Source organism: Pteropus medius, unplaced genomic scaffold (genome assembly GCF_902729225.1).
Source record: "Pteropus medius unplaced genomic scaffold, Ma_sr-lr_union100, whole genome shotgun sequence".
Taxonomy (NCBI): domain Eukaryota; kingdom Metazoa; phylum Chordata; class Mammalia; order Chiroptera; family Pteropodidae; genus Pteropus; species Pteropus medius.
The window spans coordinates 7,736,847-7,760,114 of NW_024350325.1; the positions used below are offsets into that span (position 1 = coordinate 7,736,847).

The following is a 23,268-nucleotide window of genomic DNA, read 5'->3' on the forward strand; positions in this document are numbered from 1 at the left end:
AAAAGGAACTGTGAACATGACGCCAAAGTTCTCGGTAAATGAGGACTGAGCGTGACAGCAGTGAGAAAGGGGTAGAGGGTGGCATACTCATATGATATGATCTCAAAAAAGAAACTTTAGCATGAAACGGTAACAACAGTGGCAATGGGAAGCAGCCTTAGGGTATCAAGAGACTGCCTCAGGAGACAATGGAAAGCCTCTGCTCCCAGGGGCTGCTAGAAACTCTCCTAGAGGAGAGCCAGGTTTCATTTAAAGGGAAACACATGAACAGATGTTCTGTGAAAAGGTTTAGATGGACATAAGGGAATTTATAATAGAGGGGAAAGTTTTAGTGAGCACAATGGAAAGAATTGAGAAGATCATCAGTTAAAGAGTCAAGAAATGGAAACATGGCTATGTGAGAATATGATCCAAAATGAGGACGTGGGCTGCAAGGGCTTGCTTTGTTTAGAGATTGAAGATCAGAGGCATAGGAGTTACAGAGAGGCTGAGTCCAACAGTTACCAGCAGATTCTGTTAACATTCTGTTATTGTTGAGTCTTGCTCTTCAGGCCAGCCTTGCCTTGTAGTAGGAACTCAGAAGTTAACAGTTAACCCGTCCCCACATGTGAGAACGATCTTTTAGTGTTTTATCTCCTTTGGGGTATCTGCCATGTATTTATTGAAATCAAGTTACCCCTTGTCAGTTCTTTTCCACTTTTTTGGGAGACTGGCTCTTTAACATGGTTTACTTTTTTTTTTTTTAAATATAGCCTTATTGTTAGATAATTCTGGCTTTGCCTCATTGTGTGCCCTTGGCAAATTACTTAACTGCATTCTCCTTCAGATTCTTTAACTGATGAGGCCTACTTCAGTTATTGTGAGGATTAAGTGAGTTAACTCATGTAAAACACTCCAGATGGTCCCTGGCACATAGCGTGCACTATATAATTTTTATTTTTAAAAACATAGTGAACATACTTACAATATTAACTATCATTTATTGAATGGTGCCAACCAGTATAATTGGTACTTTAAATTTATCTATTTTGATTCTTACAACAATTCTACAAAGTTGATTATTTTAACCTTTTACAGAAGGAAAACAGATTCAAAGAGCAATAAATTGCCTTGCTAATAAATATCGAAGCTGTTATTAAAACTTACATCTTTTTGTTGCAGGACAGGACAAATTTCCCCGAGTAGGGGGTGGCGGGGAGACTGAACTCTGCACCGAGAGAAGAGGGTCCTTTGGCAGAGTGTGTGGAAGGAATTCAGCACGCTCCAAAGTTAGAGTCAAAAAGAAAGTTTATCACAAAAGGGGCAACACTCCACAGACAGAGTGTTGTCTCCTCTCAGAGACAGAGAGACAGAGACAGTAAAGGCACTGAAAGGGAAAGTGAGAGACTGAGTAAAGGCACTGAGCGGGACTCAGAGGGACAGGGACAGTAGAGACAAGGACAGTGAGAGAGACAGAAAAGTAACTGGGAGAGACAGTGAGAGTTCAGGGAATTCAGTTTATATATCGTTCTTTAGTTCCTGTGAGTTATAGTTTAAAAGACTTTGTTAACCCATTTCCTTTGATATGGACATACAGTGAGGAAGAAGAATTTGTAGCCTGAAAAGGTAAGAATATGTAGAGCAAAAAGCCTGCTGGCAATTCCCAGCTTTAATCCATAGGTTCCCCACGGTTTTAGCTATAGGGAATGACTGTTGGTTTGGTTCTGTTTCTCCTTCTCAGGGGTGGGGAATGAGTTGTTAGCATCCCAGCAGAAATATTCCTTTGTTCTGAAGGTGTCCTCTTGGCCTGGCTGCAGGGCTGATCAGCATAGTGCAGTCTCTGATTGTGGCTTGATTAACATTTTAATTCTCTCGCCTCCTCCCTATATTATTTTGATACCAAAATCCATTTTCTTTCCATTGTGTAACTTGTTACAAATCACAGTCATTATCATTACCTGTATATTTGTGTTAACTATTAATAAATTTCCTTAACTTACATAGCACAATAAAATAATGAAAAGACCTTCAAAACTTTACAGTCTTCCTCTCTCTTGTAATCTTTGATGTCATTCCTGGTCTCCATGGGTAAGAATGCCATCTACCAAGTATCTATATTAATGTCCAAGTTAAATCGTTAAAAAGATAGATAGATAGATAGATACCCACCTCCCTCCCGCCAAAAAAAAAAAAAAACAAATCCAGAAAAAGTAAAACCAACAGTAAAAGTGGCAGCCTTTATTGGCTTGAGAGGTTAAGTGCCAGCCTAACATATAAACCCCACATTTGAGGAACACGTTGAATCAAGCTTATATTTTTAGTCAGTTCTTTGTGAGCATTCCTTAAGGGTTGAGTATGGAGAGTGGATCAAATTACACAAGGATGTGTCAGAGCAAATCTTCCAAATTAATGTTATATGTATCCTAAACTTTTCTAAATGAAAAGTAGCAGGCTGGATAATAAAATTTGAATTGGAAGATTGTGCCTGTGATGTTATTAGAGGAAAGTGTAAACAAAGAGAATTGTTTTACATCGCATATATACTTTTGTATGCATATTTTGATGAGCTTTGAGTTGATTCTTAAGGAAGTCTGAAAGATGGTGAGATTCAAGGCAGTGGCAGTGAAAATCCTTTAATCATTTACTATATTCAAACGCTGTCAGCAGGACATTTGCTTTTTCTCCTCTTCCCTTTCCGCGGGTCACTGCAGGTCACGTGATGGGCATCATGTGACTCGGTCAAAGGATCTTTTCCTCTCACAGCTTTGCAAAAAAAAAAAAAAATACCCAGCCGTTCTCCAATTAAAGCTGTTAACGTGTACTACGCTGTTTCCTTGTTGGATTTTCTTGTTCTCTGCTGCCACTGTAAAAACAAAATGAGTGGTAAGATTGCTGTTTTTGAACATTCTACTTTTATTTTAAACACAGAAGGCATTGTATTAAGCTAAAGTCATGCTGTGTGTGTGCGTGCGTGTGTTTTCAATAGATGCCAAATCTATCGCTATAAAAATATTTTAAATTGTTGCCATGTAGTTATAAAAAGATCAAACTCTAGAGTTGAACTGATTTTATATTCCACAAACTGTTTCTTTCCAGAATTTTTATTTTACTAGGTTTTTTATTTTTACAACTAAAATCTGAAAATTGGCATCAGATAATTGGGAAGCCATTGTGAAAGCTTGCTTATACAGAGAACGTGTAGCATGCCAACAGCCCGTTGCATTTTCAGAATTTAAACTCAGAAAAATTTGTAGTTTTGTTTTTTAAAAACTCTTAAATGTTAATGTATGCTAATAAAAAATAGAATGTAATTTATACTAGATGGAATATCATCTTTATTAAGTCATTGATGACACTTTTCAAGAATTGAGGTGAGGGGCTTCTCAATTTCTTAAGACAATTGAAGAGAGTTGTTTCCTCTTCTGCAATATTTTGGAATCGGAAATATGCCATTAAAAAATAAAGAATAGCTCTGTGACTCTGGGCAGATTTTGCTCAAATCATGTAGACTTAAGTTGCTAGGTGTATCTACAATTGTTCAGATATAGCTATTCTTGTGCAGATGTGCATATAATGATACAATCTATAACGGGTTTAGCTTCTTGGCTGGAACAAAATCTTCATTGTTTTTAATTAAGGGTTGTAGTTAATCTTTTAGTACTTCTTAAATTAAAAGTATTGTTGAGACTAAGGAGGTAGTCATTTGCAGCATTAAGTATGTAAAGTTTTAGAGTTTTGCTACTATAGACAAGAATAGCAACAGAAATAGTACTATAAATATTATAGTTCCAAACATCAATACTTGTATTTACTGTGTTGATACAATGGTAGTTTTATGTGTTTTGTATTGAATATTACTTCACACCAATATTTTAGATATTAAATATGGTATTCATGAATTGTCTTTTTTTAAAAATCTAACCATGTACCATTTCTGCCTCAGGATAAGAAAATTTACTTAGTGCAGTGAAATGATTACTTCCTAAGGAAATAAGTTAATCATTATTCTTGGACTGAAACTAAAATGCATTTACTGCTGGTTTATTTTAGGTTGGGTTCGTTTTCTGTTTTCAGTATCACACTTAAATATAATTAAAGGATAAAGCAGAATTTTGTGCTACTAAATTATAAACTATTTGGCAGCTTTCAAGGTATAAAATGGTTTGAATTATAACTATACGGTATTTATTTATTCATATTTTTGGTAAAAGAAGGGCAAACCAAAACAATTATGTCATTTTACAAGTTTAAATGTAATCAGCAGTAACTTTTTTATTCTAATGGCTATAAAGCAAAAAAAAAAAACAAAACATACTGATGCCTTGATGAACTATAGTCACTGGCACATATAGTAGAAGCTCTATAAATGTTAAACTTCTTTATTAAGATTACAACAAGATTTTCAAGGAATTTTCTTTTTGATTCTCAGCTAAATTTCACATATTAGGATTCAGAAAACTAATTTACTATATTTTTATGTAAATTAGCTAATCGAAGTAAGCCAGCATTAGTATCAAACTGTTCTCATTTTTTTTGAGTCCAGCATATGGAAGTGAGTTTTGGATGAAACCTTTATTGCCTAAAGATATATAAAGCACTTCACAAGTTTTATTTAGTAAATTGTTTGGCATGTTGTCTTTAAGGAATTTTTGTTATTTCTTTTTCTTTATTTTTCAAGACTGTAAAGATAATGAGGCCTTAATTTTCCATAGAAGCATCAGAGCATTCTTAAGTCTCAAATTACATCAGTTGCCAATAATGCATAGTATTTCAATGTTTACTAAATATGTAGTAGCATATAGTACAGATATATACTTAGAAATGAAATTGCCTGGTTTTAGGTAAGCTTAACCTTTCTGCCTCAATTTTCACATCAGGAAAATGGGAGTAATAATAATATTTTCCTAATAGAATGAGTAAGAGGAGAAAAAAAATGCATAAAGGGCCTTGCACACAGTAAGTCACTATTAGCTAGATATATAATTACCTGTTGTAAGATAATCTGAACAATTTCATGTATTTGGTGGGCTTATTTTGGATGGGAAGAGTATTTTGTTGAGAAGTTATTTTTACAATAATATATTACATAGCGTAATTTGGTTGTCTGTGCCCCGCTGCCCACATACACGTTCACTCCTTCCTCTTAACCACTTGAATTTTTTCCCTACTTCCTTCCTTCCCTGCTCCTTCTCTTCCCATTCTCCCACCCATTCTTTCCCCTCCCCTTCTCTCCCTTCCAGCCCTCTTCACACTCTTCTTCCTTACCCTCTACTATTTATTACCTCTCCTTCTTTGACCCTTCTTCTCACCCCTCTTGCCTTTACCCTTTACCCTTCCCTTCTTATTTCCTCTACTCTTTCCCCCCTTAACACTGTTTAGTATTCCCCTTGTGGGCCCTTTTTCCTACATTCTCTTTTCTCTTTCCTTCCCTACCTCTCAACATCCCTTTCCCTACCCATCACCACCACTTTGTTGTTTGGTTGTCATCCCTTCCCCTTCCCTACAAAGAGAGTGGCTTTAATCTGAATTTTCCAGTAACTTCCCTGCTCTTTATTCTGTTTTTCTGAAATACGTGTAATGTTACCAGTGAAATTTGTTTCTTTTCTGTCCTATGATTAAGCTTTTCCTTCTTCATTTCTTTTATAACTGAGATCCCTATATGTCCTGCAGGTTGAAGTCTACATATAAAAGGAACTCTTTTCCCCATTACATTCTTCATCAGACTGTTGGGTAACTTTATTTCATTAGAAATGAGTAAGGTTCTGAGGTTTCGTTTCAAGTTATTGAAAACTAATTCCAGAGACAGTACAGTCTAAAGTTAAAAAAAAAAATCTGAAGGTGAGATTTTTCTTTTTAAGTTACATAAAGCAAGTAAGATTTCACTTCCTAGAAAGAAAAAAAAAATCTTCCAAAAGTACCTGTTTTATCTCAGAAAGGTTAAGAAAGTAAACAAGAGAATATTTAGAGAAGTTGTTCAGAAAGGGTAACACTATAAAATGAAGGGAAATGTAGAATAAAAAGCTGAATTTTCTTTTTTTTTTTTTTTAAGAACTTTTCAGTATAAGAAACAAAAAAATTTTCTGTGCCTAAATATACATGTATGGTATTCCTCTTAACTTTGTTTTCAGGCTCCCACAGACATGACTTACACATTACATAAGGAAGCATTTAATCCTAACAAAGCAAGTTTCAAATTTCTAACTATATTCTTCTATATTGCTTTTCCCTCTTGACTTTTTCTGATTTTTACTGTTGCTTTTCAAAAATTTACTTTTCGTATCTTTCATTGATTTTATATCCAAAGTTTGATTTTATTTTTCTCTAGGTCAGTTTCTAACCCTGCACAATAATAAGAACCACCTGGGATATTTGTAAAGTAAATATACTGATTCAAGACCCCCACTTACTATAAGCATACTAAATAAGGATCTTCAGGAGAGCCTGGAAATCTGTGTATTTTAAAAAGCTCCCCAGGTGATTATTATGATCACCAGACAGGTTTGAGAAACACAGTTGCAGGTAAAGAGTAATCAGTGCACTTTGTAAAATAAACTTTTATGTTTTATAACAGATGAATCATCTAATTTTTTTTTTCATAGTAATACAGTCCCTATTAGTTTGAGTGTTTAGATGAGTATTCAAGTGTAAATTAAATTGTTTGCAACCTTAGCTTACTAAGTAATCCTGGATTAATACGTCATTTCTGTGGCCCATTCAGGTCCTGCTCAGGTTCCAATGATGTCTCCAAATGGTTCTGTGCCTCCTATTTACGTGCCTCCTGGATATGCCCCACAGGTATGTTTTTATATTAGTTTTGTTTTTATACCTTTATAATAGTGATCATAATATTTACTGTTTATCTTAATTTCGATAAAAAATACAGTTTAAGAGCCAAAGCGTACCCAGTTTAATATGTCTTTGGTAAATCCATTTCAACTATTTAAATACATTTAGTATATTCGAAAATGAGGAAACAAATGAGGAATTGGCAGCATTCATCATTTGGCCTTGTTTTGAGGTGTTGAATTATAATAGAGAACTCCATAGTTTTATCTCCCTGAATATGTGAATAATGTAAATAATATCTTAAGGTTTAAGTGCCTGCACTAACATTTTTTTTAAATTAATGATTTGCTTAGAAGTAACCCAAGATAATACTTCCAGCCATATTCATACAGTGGCTCTCAGACATCCATAATAATTGTATGGCACATTGTGGTAAATAAAAGAGAATTGAGACCTATAGACAAACAACCCTAAGGTCTAAAGAGATCAGATATTGCTACTTACCTGTAACCCTTTCCTGCATACCAGTTGGGAAGCTCTGACTTAAAAAATAAAGTATAGCTTACTTATTTCCACAGGCAAACTGAATTAAACTGTAAGTTCTGTAGGTGTTCAATATCTTCTGCTACTGAAATTCTGTGTAGTCTGTACTTATTGCCTCAAATCCTTTTGGAAATACCCAGTTTCTTTTCCTAACAATAAATTTATACTTGAAATTTTTTTCAGGCCTGCTCTTACTTCCTCCTAAATCATGCCAGGATATTGGTGGGATATTATGGTGGATTCACTACCCATTCTGAGAATAGAAGTAGTATGAAAATTAGTCAGAAAACCTGGATTTATATCTTACTTCAAACCCTTGCTGGCTGCATGGCCTTGGACAAATTAACTTTTTTGAGTCTTAGCGTTCTCATTGTAAGATGAGATGATAACATATTTGAAAGTACTTTGTAAGCTTTTCAGAAAAACATTCTGCCCACTATCTCTACTTTTGTTTAACACACTGACTCTTTAATTTATTGGACTGTGCATTCTGCCTATATTACCCTACTAAATCTGTTCCCTGATAGTGTACCAACCCCAAAGGCCTTTTTTCCAGACTGATCCTTTTTGACCTCTGAACATTTGACACCATTGATATGAGTTACCCCAGATTTCCTTGACATAATGCTGTCCTGATTCTTTGTTTCTCTGGTTGCTTCTTCTCAGACCTTCCTCTACTTACATAACACCATACCTAGTTTTTCCTCTCTAGCATAGTTCAGTTCAACAAACAGTATTGACAGTTAATATCAACAGACAGCTCTCTAGTATCATAAAGGTGATTAAGACAAATTTTTTCAATGCAATTATAGGGTATCCTGCTGTTCTCTCAACTAACAGTACCTTTTATTTTTATGGCATATTCCTGCCCTTCTCATTTCACTCAGTCATGACCTCCCAGTAGCAGCTTTCCTTGAACCTTTCCAGCTTCCTCCTCTTTTGGGTTCTCATGGCACATTGTATAGATTTCTATTTCAGTGACTGTATCACACTGTTAATAAATTATCTTTTCCTGAGAAGATTATGAATTCTTACAATTCCCGTATTGAACAGTATATGAGCACAGTGCTCATATATACCACTTTTTTAGGTGCTTGGGATATATCCATGAATAAAACAGGCAAAAACCTCTGTCCCTCTGTAGTTTACATTTTTGTGGGGAAAAGCAAACAAAAAATATAATAAATGTATAAATTACATAATGTATTAGGTGGTGAGTAATTGGGGGGAAGTGGAATAGAGCTGATTACATTTTGAAATAGGGTGGTCAGAATAGGCCTTTTTGGAAAGGTGACATTTAAACCAAATCTTGAAGGTTAGCCATGCATTTCTTTGGAGGAAGAGGATTCTGGGAACAGAAACAGCCTGTTCAAATGGCCTGAGATGAGAACATGCCTGGGAACAAATGGCAAGGAGGCCACTGTGGCTAGACTGAGTCCTCAAGGCAGAAAAATAGTAAGTAATGAGGTCAAAGAGGTAACAGGACCAGATAATACAGGACTCATACTCATCTTTATTTCCTCAGTGCTGAGTATATTGCTTGTCATATAGTAGGAGTTTAATAAATACTTATAAACCAATCAAATCATTATCCAAGTTAAGGTTCTGTATCTTTAGGCCAAAAAAACACTAAAATAATCTTCCTGTATTCTTCCTATAATCTTTTTTGATCTGCTCACTTCTGTGCTCATAAAGAGCCTTTAATTGGCTTGTTCACTCAATGAAGTCTGGATTTCTTGACATGTAAGACCTTACATAATTCTGTTTTGATACTTTAGCATTCTACTCAACATAATGGGAATAGTGAAACTTAATTTTTTAGTTATGGACATAACTTTTATTGGATCACAAAAATGAATCATTTTTAAAAATTATTATTTTAAAAAATTTTTATTCACCATTATACTATATGTGATACTGTTTAATATGATAGGAAGACCTAAAGCTAATTAAAATGATATGCATGAAACAAAATAAAATTGTTCACCAGAAGTTTAAATATAAAGGAATATTAACTTTTCAAACAAAGAAATGGAAAAAATATTTACCGATAAAGAACAAATACAGTTGTATATTTTAAACTATTTTTGAGGTCATTATTATGTAGAGAACTTGGAAAATATATAAAAGGGTAAAGAAAAAATTACATCGAATGTTGTAACCCAGAGCTACTTTCTGTAAACATTTAGTTTATTTCCCTTTAGCCCTTTTTCTAATTAAAAACATAATTTAGACATTACCTTAATGAGCTTTATTATTATAATTTAACAAATAAGAAAGAATTTTGTGAGACATTAACATAACACATAGAGGCAGAAATACTTGCCAATTGAACTAAGGTAACAAATGAGGAAACAAACAAAAACTGTAAAACTCAAACATAAAGCAATTGATGACATCATGCAAAGGTCACAGGAGTAGAAGGAACTTAGTTTACTGGCAAATAATACTAACTTGTAGTCATTAAGAGCATTGCAGAGGAATGACATCAGAAGCATGGCGGATGAGAGATGTCCCCAGATCTCTCCCCTTGAAATAACGATAAGCTGAACATCTAAAACTCAACAAATAAAACCTAACCTGCACATAAGCATGTCTGAGTGAGTAATCTGCTCATAAAAGCTACCTGAGGTCAGAACTGGGAGAGCTAGGGGATAGACTGAGAGGAACAAAGAAGATGCATCTTGGAGCCAGAGCTCCCTGCAGGAGGAGGGGGAGGGGCAGAAATTGCGGCCAGTTCCAGAGCAGTACTGCCTGAAAAATCTGTGAGCTCTCTGCAGTGGAGCCCAGGAGTCAGGGCAGAAAGCTGAGAGAGGACTAACTGCTAGAGGGGCAACAGCTGAGTCTTAGCAGCTGTGGTTGCTAAGCACGAGGCTGAGACATGGACACTGGCAGAAACCCCCACCCACCAACCCACAGTGCGCCCTCTGCCCCACATCTTCCAAGACCAAACACCGTGGAGCCCCAAGGGAATTTGAGCAAACACTACTAAAATTGTGGCTAACATTGACAGGAACTGAGACTGAAGGTAGCGATTGTGATGAATATTTATGAGAAAAATATCACAAAGCAGGGATCAAAGAGGCTTGGACACCACCTACTGGAAATCAAAAGAAAAACACCATAGCAACAAGCTGAGGAGAGACCTCTAAATAATCTTTTTGGGGGGAAAAACAAACAAACAAAAAAAAAGGCAAAATACACTCCCATTATTGTCCAGGAGGAGAAAAATAGTCTTTCAACACCTTGAACAACCAAGGTGACTAGGCAGCTCAAAAAGAAAGAAAGAAATATCCAGAAAATAAGCTTAAAGACATAGAAATATGCAACTTAAATGACAGAATTACAGGATTGTACTTCTGAAAAAACTCAATGAGATCCGAAGGACCCAGATCAGCAATTCCAGAAGTTGAGAAAAAATTAGACAAGCAGAATGAATTTTTTAGCAAGGAGATTGAAACCCTAAAAAAGAACCAAATAGAACTTCTGGAGATGAAAAACACACTAAAGGAGATGAAGAGCGAAATAGCAAGCTTAGGAATATATAAAAGGGTAAAGAAAAAATTACCAAATGAAGGAAAAGATCAGTAATATTGAATACAGAAATCTAGAAAGAATTCAGAAGGAAGAAGAGAGAGACCGAAGAATGAAAAATAACGAAAGACAAATACAAGAACTAGCTGACATCATCAGGAAAGGCAACATGGGAATAACGGGTATTCCAGAAGAAAAGGGATGAGATCATAGAGCACATTCAGATAAATAGTTGATGAGATTTTCCCAAATCTAAGGAATTAACTGGAGCTTCAAATCCAAGCAGCCAACAGAACACCCAATTATCTCAACCCAAAAAGGTCTTCTCCAAGACACGTTATATTAAAATTATCAAAAATTATTGACAAAGAATTTTCAAGGCAGCCAGGGAAAATAAGATGGTAACCTATAAAGGAAAACCCATTACACTGTCTTCGGACTTCTCAGCATAAACCTTACAAACAAGGTATGGAATCAAATATTCAAACTTTCAAATGAAAGGAATTACCAGCCAAGAATAAAGTATCCAGCAAAGCTCTCCTTCATATGAAGGAGAAATAAAGACCTTTACAGACATAAAAAAAAAGTCGAAGGAATTCTGCACTGAGGCTTGCATTATAGGAAATACTGAAAGAGATCAGCCCACCTGAAAAAAAAAATACATAACTATGAATAAGGCTAGTAGCAGACAGAAGCAGAGTAGTACAACCCTTATTAAGAACAGGGTATTATAAACAATAAGGAGAGAATTGCTATTGCAAGATAGAAATAAATGCTCAGCATACAGAGGGACAATTTGAGACAACAATAACAGAAAAGGGGAGAGATCAAAGATCCATATTCACAAAGGAGAATGGGGATAAGACACATGCAGAAGAAAATGGACTAATACACACACACACACACACACACACACTATTCTTTACATATTTTCAATAGTAACCACATGCCAAAGATCCAGAACTGAAGTATATAACATAAAAGACCAAGGGTAAATCCACAAAACCCAACCAATTAAAATAACAAACACAAGGACAAGGAAGCAATGGAAACACCACGCTACTAGAAAGCAAAAGATAAAATGGCTATAGGAAAACTGCATGTTTCAATAATCTCTCTAAATGTAAATGTACTGAACTCACCAATAAAAAGGCACGGGTTGCAGATTAGATCAGAAAACAAAACCCAACCATATGCTGCCTCCAGGAAACACATCTCAGTTCCAAAGACATATAGGCTCAAAGTGAAATGGTATAAAATGACATTTCAAGCAAATAACATTCAAAGAAAAGTGGGAGTAGGAGTATTAATATCGGATGAAGTTAGACTTCAAAATTAAAAAGGTAAAAAAAGATACTGAGGGACACTTCATAATAAACTGAATCATACACCAAGAAGACATAACACTTATTAATATCTATGCTCCCAATCAGGGAGCCTCTAAATATATATAGCAATTACTAACAATTAAAGGGAGAAACAGACCAAAACACTCTGATAGAGGGGACCTAAATACCCCACTGTCAGATGTAGACAGATCATCAAAAAAATCAATAAGGAAAATAACATCCTTAAATGACGCATTAGACCAACTGGACACAGTTGACATTTAGAGAGCCTGTCATCCTAAAACAGATGCTTATGCATTCTTTTCTAGTGCACATGGAACATTCTCAAGGATTGACCACATAATGAGACACAAAACTAGCCTCTACAAATACAAGAGGATTGAAGTCGTCATTCCAACCATATTCTCTGATTATAATGCTTTGCAGCTAGAGATAAAAAGGAAGTGGGAAGAACCACAAATACATGGAGATTAAACAACATGCTACTTAAGAATGACTGGGTCAGAGAAGAAATAAAAAGAGATCAAGAGATACATAGAAACAAATAATGATAGTACAACATATCAAAACTTTTGGGATGTGGCAAAAGTGGTCATATGAGGAAAGTTCATATCATTACAGGCCTATCTCAAAAAACAAGGAGCCTAAATAAACAACAATGCTTTGTCTTTTAAAAAAAAAAAAAAAACTAGAAAAGAACAAATGAAGCCCAAAGTCAGAAGGAAAGAAATAATCAAAATTAGAGCAGAATTAAATGAAACTGAAACAACAAAAAGATAATAGAAAAAATAAATGAAGCAAAGAGCTGGTTCTTTGAGAAGTGTAATAAAATAGACAGACCTCTGGCTAAACTCACTAAATTCAAAAGAAAAGGATACAAATTAACAAAATCAGAAATGAAAGAGAAGATACTGCAGATACTGCAGAAATAAAGGATCATACAAGAATACTATGAAAAAGTATAATAACCTAGAAATGTTCCATGTACACTAGTAAATTTAATAACCTAGAACAAATGGACAAGTTCTTAGAAATGTAGAGCCTCCTTAGACTGAATCAGGAAGAACTGGAAAATCTAAATAGACCAATCAGCAGTATGGAAATTGAAACGATCAACAAAAACCTACCAAAAAGTAAAAGTCCAGGACCAGATGGCTTCACCAGTGAATTCTACCAAACATTCAAAGAAGATTTAATACCTATTCTCCTCAAACTCTTCCAAAAAATTGAAGAGGAGGTAATACTTCCTAACTCATTTTATGAGGCCAGTATTACCCTGATACCAAAACTTGATAAAGATAACACAAAAAAAGAAAACTACAGACCAGTATCTCTCATGAGCAGAGATGTAAAAATCCTAAATAAGAAACCAGCAAACCAAATACAACAACACATTAAAAAGATACATTATTGTCAAGTGAGCTTCATCCCAAGAGCACAGAGATGGTTTAACATACTCAAATCAATTAAATCAATTGATACACCACATTGACAAAATAGAGAATAAGAATATTATCATATGCATAGATGCAGAAAAAGCCTTTGACAACATACAGCATACACGTATGATTAAAACACTTAATAAAATAGGAGTATAACATTGGAGGTCCTAGTGAGTGCATTCATGCATGAGAAAGATTTAAAAGGCATCCAAATAGGAAACGAAGAAGTCAAACTGTCACTATTTCCAGATGACGTGATTCTCTATATAGAAAACCCTAAGTACTTCACAAAACACTATTAGAAATAATAAGCAGATACAGTACAGTTTCCAGATATAAAATCAATGTTCAAAAATCTATAACATCCCTCTCTATACTCTAAAAATGAAATCAGGAAAAAAATTTTTTTAAGAATTTCTTTTGCAGTTGCAACAAAAAGAATAAAATACCTAGGAATAAACCTAACAAATTCAAAATTATACTACAAAGCAACAGTAATCAAAACAGCATTGTATTGGCAGAAAAAGACACAGACTAGTGAAACAAAATTGAGAGTCCAGAAGTAAACCCCCATTTACATGGACAAATAATTTTTGACAAAAGAGCCAAAAACATACAATGGAGAAAGGAAAGCCTCTTCAGCAGTTGGTGCTGGGAAAACTGGACAGCCACTTGTGAAAGAATGAAACTAAACTATTGTCTATCACCACACTCCAAAATTAACTCAAAATGAAATAAGGACCTGAATATAAAACCTGAAACAATAAATTGCATAGAACAAAACAGGTACTTAACTCAGGAATCTTGGACTTAAAGAGGATTTTATGAATTTGACCTCAAAGGCAAAGAAAGGAAGGAAAAGCAAAAATTAACGAATGGGACTATATCAAACTAAAAAGCTTCTGTACAGCAAAAGAAACTATCAGCAAGGCAAAGAGACAACCATCCAAATGGAAATATATATTTGCAATCAATGCCTCTGATAAGGGCCTAATATCCAAAACATACAAAGAACTCATACAACTCAGTGACAACAACAACAAAGAAAACTGTCCATTAAAAATAGGCAGAGGACCTGAACGGACACTTCTCCCAAGAAGACATACAAATGGCCCATAAACATATGAAAAGATGCTCAACTTCACTAGCTATTAGAGAAATGCAAATCAAAACCACAGTGAGACACCATCTCACACCTGTTAGAATGGCTATTATCAACAGGACAAGTAATAAGTGTTGGAGAGGATGTGGAGAAAAAGTAATTTTCATACACTGCTGGTGGGACTGCAAATTGGTACAGCCACTGTAAAAAACAGTTTGGAGGTTTCTCAAAAAACTAGGACTTGCTCTACCATATGATCTAGTAATCCCTCTAGTGGGTATTTACCAAAAAAACTTGAAAACATTTATCTTAAAAGATATATACACACCACTGTTCATAGCAGCACTATTCACAGTGGCCAAAACAGAAACAACCTAAGTGTCCTACAATAGATGATTGGATAAAGAAGATGTAATACAGTGGAATATTACTGAGCTATAAGAAGAGATGAAACACTGTCATTTGCAACAGTGTGGATGGATCTTAAGATAATTAGGCGGCTTAGCGAAATAAGCCAGACAGAAAAAGTTGAAAACCACATGATATCACTTATGTGGGATATAAATCTAAAAGCACAAACAAACAGAGACTCATGGACATGGACAGTGAGCTAGTGGTTACCAGAGGGAAGGGGCAGTGGAGGTAAGTAGATGGAGTAAAGGGGTAAGTATGTGGTGACAGAAAGAAATCTAACTATGGGCGGTGAACACACAATGCAATATATATATAAATATGACTTACTGTTGAATTGTGTACTTGAAACTTGTTGGATTTTGTTAATGTCACCATAATAAATTTTTTAAAATAATTATTATAAAAAATGCATTATAGCTTTATATTTTCACTTGATATTTTAGTGATTAAGTTAATGACTTATCAAGGAAAGATTACAACGTGGATAGGACCCCTAAAAGGCAACATCAGAAGTTCTCTCTTTTTGTCTTTCTTGTAATGGCTCCCCTGTTTTTTACGGACTGTTGTTATGGTGATGAAAGAGTACCTAACAGGGAGGGGATTATAGATCTCATAATGCAGGGAAGGGGCCTATGTCAACTCAGGAAAGGTTTCAGATTATGACTTTAAGCTGGGCTTGGTATTTCACTTAGCTATTTAACTTCACTACCTTTATGGTAGCATGCAGCAATGAGGTCAGTACATTTTTCAGATTCTACAAACTAGTCTGATCTGTCTTTGTCTCTTATAGGGAAAACAGCCAAAAAAGATGGGCAGCAGTGTAAGAGACTGGAAGGTAGGGGGACTTAGAGGTTTAAGTGAGGATGAAGAGTTATAGTTACAACTAAAGAGAAAGTTTGTGATCATTTAGTGTTTGTAGAATTAGGCATATAAAATAAGTATCTGTTGAATGAATGGTCAGAATGCCTATATTGTTTAATAGCTTGAAGTTGGAATAGTTTGAGTTCAGGGTGAGGCCATAGAGTGGGAGGGAAGCAAATTTTGTAGGAATTGAAATGGCAGAACTGTATTAAGAGTTTGGTGTTGTTAAGAGGGGGAAAGAAATGGAGCATTGTAGTAGAACTAATAGAATACATTTATTTATGGTCATATTCACTCAATAAAATTTTTTGATCATACACCAGATGTACTACACCATGCACTGGGGAGAAAATGGTAAATAGAACCAATTTGTCATGGAATGTATATTCTAGTGGAGAAGACACATACCCAGTATAAAATGTCAGATAGTAAACACAACTTATTTTCACTTCAGCCTCTCTCAATTATGTCTGTATTCAATAAAGGAAAGAAAACAGGGCTTTGCATAATTAGAAACTACATGGCCTATGTAGGTGGTCAGACGACGCTGATGGTCCCATTTAATTTATATTTCATTGTCTTTGTTTTAATTTTTATTTATAGATTAATTTTATTTATAGATTTAATTTTATTTATAGATTAATTTTTATTTATAGATTAATTTATAGATTAATTTGGATTATATTTTATCTTTTCTTTCCCTTTTCACAAGTTGTTGATTTTATTTTAATCTTCATTGTCAGTGTACCCTGATGGTATAAAATTTGATATCTACATGGTTGGCCGTTTCTCAGCAGCTGGACACTTAGCAGATAGTTTTGAGGTCTCCAGCCTCACTCTGAAGTTACTGTATGGTCGGTTGGTTGTAGTGGTGGAGTTTTCCACACTCTCTTAGTCCTGGTCTGGCTTTTTAAAATTTTTCCTCTCAGCATCTTAGCTTTTTATTTTGTTTGATTTGGGTAATATACATATAACAAAAAATTTGCCATAACCATTTTTAATGTACTTTGGTGGCATTAAGTATATTCATGCTACCATCACTACCATCTTTTCAGCGTGCAGAACTGAAACTCTGTACCTATTAAACAATGTCTCCATCCTCTTTTCCCCCAGCTTATCTTTGTATTTTAAACGTTCATTTTCAGCAGAAAAATGGTTTTAAATTTATAAGAAGTTTAGCCATTTCTTTGTTAACCAGTGAGATCCCACTTGTGTTGTGAAATTAAAAAAGAAGAAGAAGAAGAAGACAGGTACTTGTGAATTCTGTGCCCATGAAGTGGATAAAAACGTAGAATTAAAGCCAGATTACCTGAGTTAAAATACTAGCTCCTCCACTTAACCTGTATACCCGTAGCAAGTCATTTAATATCTCTATGCCTCAGTTTCCCCATCTAAAAATGAAGATGATAATAGTACCTATTTGTAGCATTGTTTGAGGATTAAATATTTAATACATTTCCCTTAAAGAACTTATAGTTAAGAGTAACATATACATTTGGAAAGTTAACAAATACTACAGTGTTATACCAACAAGCGATACAGAATAAATGCAATAGAAATGCTAGGAGGGAGACATCACTGATATTGTGGTGTCCAGGAAAGAGTTCATGAAGAACAATCAAAAGAAACCTCCTACAGACTCCTAGCCTCACAACTCTGCCAGCATCTAGAGTTATATGTTCTGCCTTGTCATATCGAGCCACATACTCTTCTGTCTAGACCCACTGCTCCTACTGAAGTACTGGGTCCCATCCTCTTTTGCCTGTTCAGGACATTACTGTAGCATTTTTCTTCTCTCATTTCTACATCATCAATTTCTTACTGACTGATGGATCATTCTCATTAGTATATTGGCATGTTATAATTGCTCTCAATAAAACAACAAATTGAAAAGTTTCTTGTCTATACTACTGCCAGCAACCATATTGCCCTCGATAGGAAGATGTCCCAAAATTGTGCTATAAGCTCTTTAATTCTCCTCCCCACTTTTTGTCTTAAACTTACTCCTATCAGGTTTTGCCTCCATGATTACACCAAAACCGATCTCATTGAGGTCACAATGACTTAACATTGCCAAATCCAGTGGTCAGTTCTTAGTCTTCATTTTACTTGACCTGTCAGAAGCATTTGACAAAGTTGATCCCTTGTCCTTGGTACAAATCACCAAACCTCCAGACTCTTTTAGTTTTCTTCCTGCCTCACTTGGTTGTCCTTTCCCAACCTTTCCGGAACTACAAACTACTAAATTTAACTGCCTACCCGACATTTCCAATTAGATGTCTTATAGACCTACCAAACTCACACATCTAAAACTCCAAATCTGTCCCCCGCTACAGCTTTTCCCATTACAGTTAATGGTGCATCATCCTTCTTTAGCCTCTTTTTCTCACTTCTCCAATGGAATCATCAGTTAACCTTGTTGTTCTGCCTTTCTGTAAATGTACATTTGTGTGTATGCATGCATGCATACAGTTTGTAGACCACTTCTCAATACCTCCACTGCTACCACCCTGGTCCAAGCCGCCACCATTCTTGTCTAGATTGTTGCAGTAGCTTCCTGAACAGTTTTCCCAGTTTTGCCCATTCCCTATACTCTATTCTCAGCTCAACAGCTAGAGTAATCCTACTAAATGTAAGGTTTTAGCAGGATTTCTCAACCTCGGCGCTATTGACCTTTTAGACTTGATAATTTTTTGTTGTCTTCTGTGGGTATTTAACAGCATCCCTGGCCTCTGGCCTCTACCTACTAGATGACAGTAGTACCCCCAACCAAGTTGTGACAAACAGAAGTATCTGCAGTTACTGCCAAATGTCCATGGAGCAAAATCACCCCTGGCTAGGAGCTACTGGCTTATATGACACTTCTACTTCCAACTCTGTGGTGGTCCCCCATATCACTGAGAGTAAATGCTAAAGTCCAAGTTCTTAATGGCCTATACAGCTCTACCTGACCTGGCCACCTACTCCACCACCCCCTAATCTCTTCGACCTCATCTGCTTCTGCCTTTTCTTCCTTTATGCTGATCCAGTTAAACTGGCTTCTTTCTAGCCACTTCTACTTTAGGGGCTTTGTTCTAACTCTTCCCTTTGCTCAGAACACATGTCTAGATTTCTGCATGGCTGATTCCTTCGATTCTTTCAGGTCTCTGCTCAAATTCCATTTTGCCAATAAGGACTATCCCGGTCATTCTATTTTATACTACAACCTGTCCCTTTCTCACGGTACCTTTAATTCACCCACGTGTGCTCTTTTATTTCCATAGAACTTATCACCTTGCAACATGCTAAATAATTTACTTTCATTGTTGTGTTTTTCTGCCCCTGTGTGTATGAGCCACTACAGAGATAACACTTTTTTTCTCTTCTAAAGTAACAATGTCTTTGTTTTATTCAAAAACAAATATTTTTTTAAATGAGTAGAGCAAGTAATGTTAGAACTAGATTTGGAAGTATAGATAAGATTCACATGTTTATAGATTAAGGGGAAACAGTGAAAAGGAAAGATATAGAAATGTATAAGTCAGTGTGAAGATAGGTTTTTTTTAGTGTACCTACCTGACTGGAATTAAGGGTTCAGGACTTGGTGTTGAAGAAAGAAAGATATAGCTAGAAAGGTTGGAACCAGATTGAGTGCCAGGTCAAAGAGTATGAACTATAATCCTATTAGAAATGGGGTCATTTGAGATTTGTGAGTCAGAGAGTTGATTGATAGTAGTATATTGTGACAGACACTCTGGTTCGGCCACTCAGAATTCATTCCATACTCCTTCTGATGCCCCTTTCTGTAGGTTACAGGTTGAAAAACTATAAATAGTTTCCAGATTCTCTTCAGGTAGGACTTTAGATACGATTTTGTATCCACCAGTCATATGCACCAATCTCTTGTCTGAGAACTGAGAACTGAGTTAAATAGGGAAAAAGGTGGGATATGAGGCATCCATTTTGCTGGAAGCAAGGCATTATAATTTTGGAGCTAGCATATAAAAAGCAGTGAATTCTTTTGGTCTTCTAGTCCATATTACAGACAAGTCATTTCATTCTCAACAGGTAAGAATAGTTTAATAGATATTTAAAAGAAACTCTTCTTTCTAAAGCAATAATTAATTTGTAATGTAGGCTTATTTTTACTCAAGTGTGTTTTAGACCTACCGAGTACATATATGTTTATATACAAAATTTGCTATTATTATTTTTTGCATTATTTTAAATTTCATTATTAGTTTCAAGTATACAGTACATTGGTTAGACATTTATGTAGTTTATATAAACGATCCCCCTAATTGCTCTTTCTCTCCTCTCATTCTCCACCTAGCCATTACATTACTGCTGACTGCATTTCCTATGCTGTGCTTCCTATCCCTGTGATCATCTATCAGCTACTGATTTGTACTTCTTTAACCCTTCACCCTTTCTCCCAGCTCCCCAGCCTCCCTCCTCTCTGGCAGTCACCACATTGTCCTCTATATTTGTGAGTCTGTTTTTGATTAGTTTGTTCTTTTTGTTCCTTAGATTCTGCATATAAGTGAAATCACATGGTATTTATCTCCCTCTGTCAGACTTATTTCACTCAGCATAATAACCTGTAGTTCCATTCATGTCATTGCGAATGGTAGGATTTCATGTGTTTTTTCTTTTTTAATGGCTGAGTAATATTCCATTGTATATATGAACCATAACTTCTTTATCCAATCGCCTGTTGATGGACATTTAGGTTGCTTCCATATTTTGAGCTATTGTAAATTATACTGCCATGAATACAGAGGTGCATAGATCTTTACAAATTATTGTTTTGGTTTTCTTTAGATAGATACCAAGAAGTGCAACTACTGAGTCAAAAGGTAGATCCATTTTTAATTTTTTGAGAAACCTCCAGACTGTTTTCCATAGTGGCTGTACCAATTTGCAGTCCCACCAGTAGTGTGTATGAGGGTTCCCTTTTCTCTTCATCGTTGCCACACTTGTTGTTCTTTGATTGATGATAGTCATTCTGAGAGCTGTGAGGTGATATGTCATCGTGGTTTTAATTTGCATTTCTCTGATGATTAGTGACCTTGAGCACCTTTTCATATGTCTGTTGGCCATCTGTATTTCCTCTTTGGAGAAATATCTGTTCAGGTCTTCTGCCCATTTTTTAAGTGGATTGTTTTATTCTCGTTGAGTTATATGAGTTCTTTATATATTTTGTATATTAACCACTTATCAGATATATCATAAGCGAATATCTTCTTTCATTCAGTCAAGTGTCTTTGTTTTGTTGATGTGCAAAATCTTTTTAGTTCGATATAGTCTCATTTGTTTATTTTTTCTTTTCTTTTGTCCAAGGAGGTATGTCCAAAAATAAATTACTATTAACAATATCAGAGATATTACTGCCTCTGTTTTCTTCCAGAAGTTTTATGATTTCGGGTCTTACATTTAAGTCTATAATCCATTTTGAGCCTATAAAATTTGCTATTCTTAACCGTAATAAAACTTGTTTTTCCTGAAAATATTAGGATTTGATTTTAAAGTTAGCACTTTACATTTTAATCATTTTCTGTTTTTCTTAGGAAAAGTATTATCCATTTTTTATACCTCAAAAGTAAACATTTAAGCCTAAAAAGATAAGGGCCCTATTTTAGAGAGATTCCAAATTTTGAGATAAAATCCTATATCCTTTTAGGCTTTTTTATATGCCCTTGCTGCTCCAGTGAGGTTCAAAGAGAATAAATCTGTCATTTTTTTAAAAAAATCCTTTCCCACAGTATGACCCCTATTTAAAAATGTGTAATTTCCAAGACTCAAAGCCACGAATTTTTTTCTTAACTGAGAGTTAATATAGTAGGTGTTTGTCTCTCTTGAAATGATCTTCACCTCTTAAAATTGTACTGGTCATGATCATAAGAATTTTGTACCTAAATTCAGTATATGGTTTACCTTAGGAGTCTGGGTCCAGTTCCAACTCCCACCCATAAAATTCTCTTGAGTCCCCCTTCATTTTTACTTTATCACTAAATTCAGGAAACACAAAAGATAAATACCTAATATCATAGCTTGTTTATATTACTATTTAGCTATTCTCTGTTTTAAGATTTATATTGCATTACATACCAAAATCTATGTTGTTCAATGCTAATTCATGTGTACTTAATGTATTTAATAAAGTCTTTTCATGTTGATTCTGTAATATTTTTTAATTAACTTGTAATGATGTAAAAATTCTTACTCTAACATATTTTGAAAGAATTACTTACATCCTGTGGAAGAAACTTTTAATCTAATGTTCATTTTACAGGTTATCGAAGACAATGGTGTTCGAAGAGTTGTTGTGGTTCCTCAGGCACCAGAGTTTCATCCTAGTGGTCACACAGTCATCCATCGTTCTCCACATCCTCCTCTGCCAGGTTTCATTCCTGTCCCAGCTATGATGCCCCCTCCACCACGCCACATGTACTCACCAGTGACTGGAGCTGGAGACATGGCAACACAGTATATGTCACAGTATCAATCTTCACAAGTATATGGAGATGTAGGTAAGACATCTAAAAATATTCCTGTTTTATGGAGTTGGCTGTTCTTTGCTTGGATATAAAAAATACTGTTATCATATTATATAAAAGAAACAAAAAAATGATAGCAATATCACAGTCATTTTCTGTTACCCAAGCACTACGTTAAGTATTTCACCCTCATGATCATCCTTCAAGGCAGATGAGTAAACAGAAGATCAAAGAGAGGGAAATAACTTAATATCATGTAGCAATATTTAGTGGGGATGCATTCAAACAAGAGGTCTTCTCTGTTCTGCTGTCTAGGCTCTGAAGAAAATTTCTAGCCGGGAATAATAACCCCCATGTTAAATCCTAAAGGCTGTGATACCAGTAGTCAAATTTAGTAGGTTCTGTTGCAAAATAAAAAAAAAAAAGATAAGACATGACCTCTGCCTTCAGGGAGTTAATAAATTGTTGGGAAGAATAGGCAGCCACACACATAAAATAATAATCTGATGCTATGGCTTTAAAGACCATCTACTAACAGCTTTCAAATTTGTATCTTCACCATAATATCTCCTCTGAGCCCCCAGCCTTATGTTTCTAACTGCCTTTTTGATAACTTCACTTAAATGGTTCATTCAACTCAGTTATAGCATATCTAAAATATAAATCTCAATTATAGAACCTTTTCTCTGTAATCTTCATCTCAATACGTGATACCACTGTCCACTCAATTCGCTCAAGTGAAAACCAAATGGTAAAATTTGATTTCTCTACATCATTTG

General features: G+C 35.2%; 1 protein-coding gene across 3 annotated transcripts in view; it reads left to right on the plus strand.

Annotated features, from left to right (window-relative positions):
* FNDC3A (fibronectin type III domain containing 3A) overlaps positions 1–23,268 on the plus strand; it is a 187,249-nt gene that overhangs the window by 113,638 nt on the left and 50,343 nt on the right. For 2 of the 3 annotated variants that reach the window (XM_039839369.1, XM_039839371.1), the window contains exons 4-5: positions 6,698–6,774; positions 22,285–22,522. In XM_039839369.1, coding sequence (XP_039695303.1) covers positions 6,698–6,774; positions 22,285–22,522 — 315 coding nt within the window. Of the gene's footprint in view, positions 1–2,725; positions 2,863–6,697; positions 6,775–22,284; positions 22,523–23,268 lie in introns of those variants that run through there. The other variant, XM_039839370.1, reaches the window with a different exon arrangement.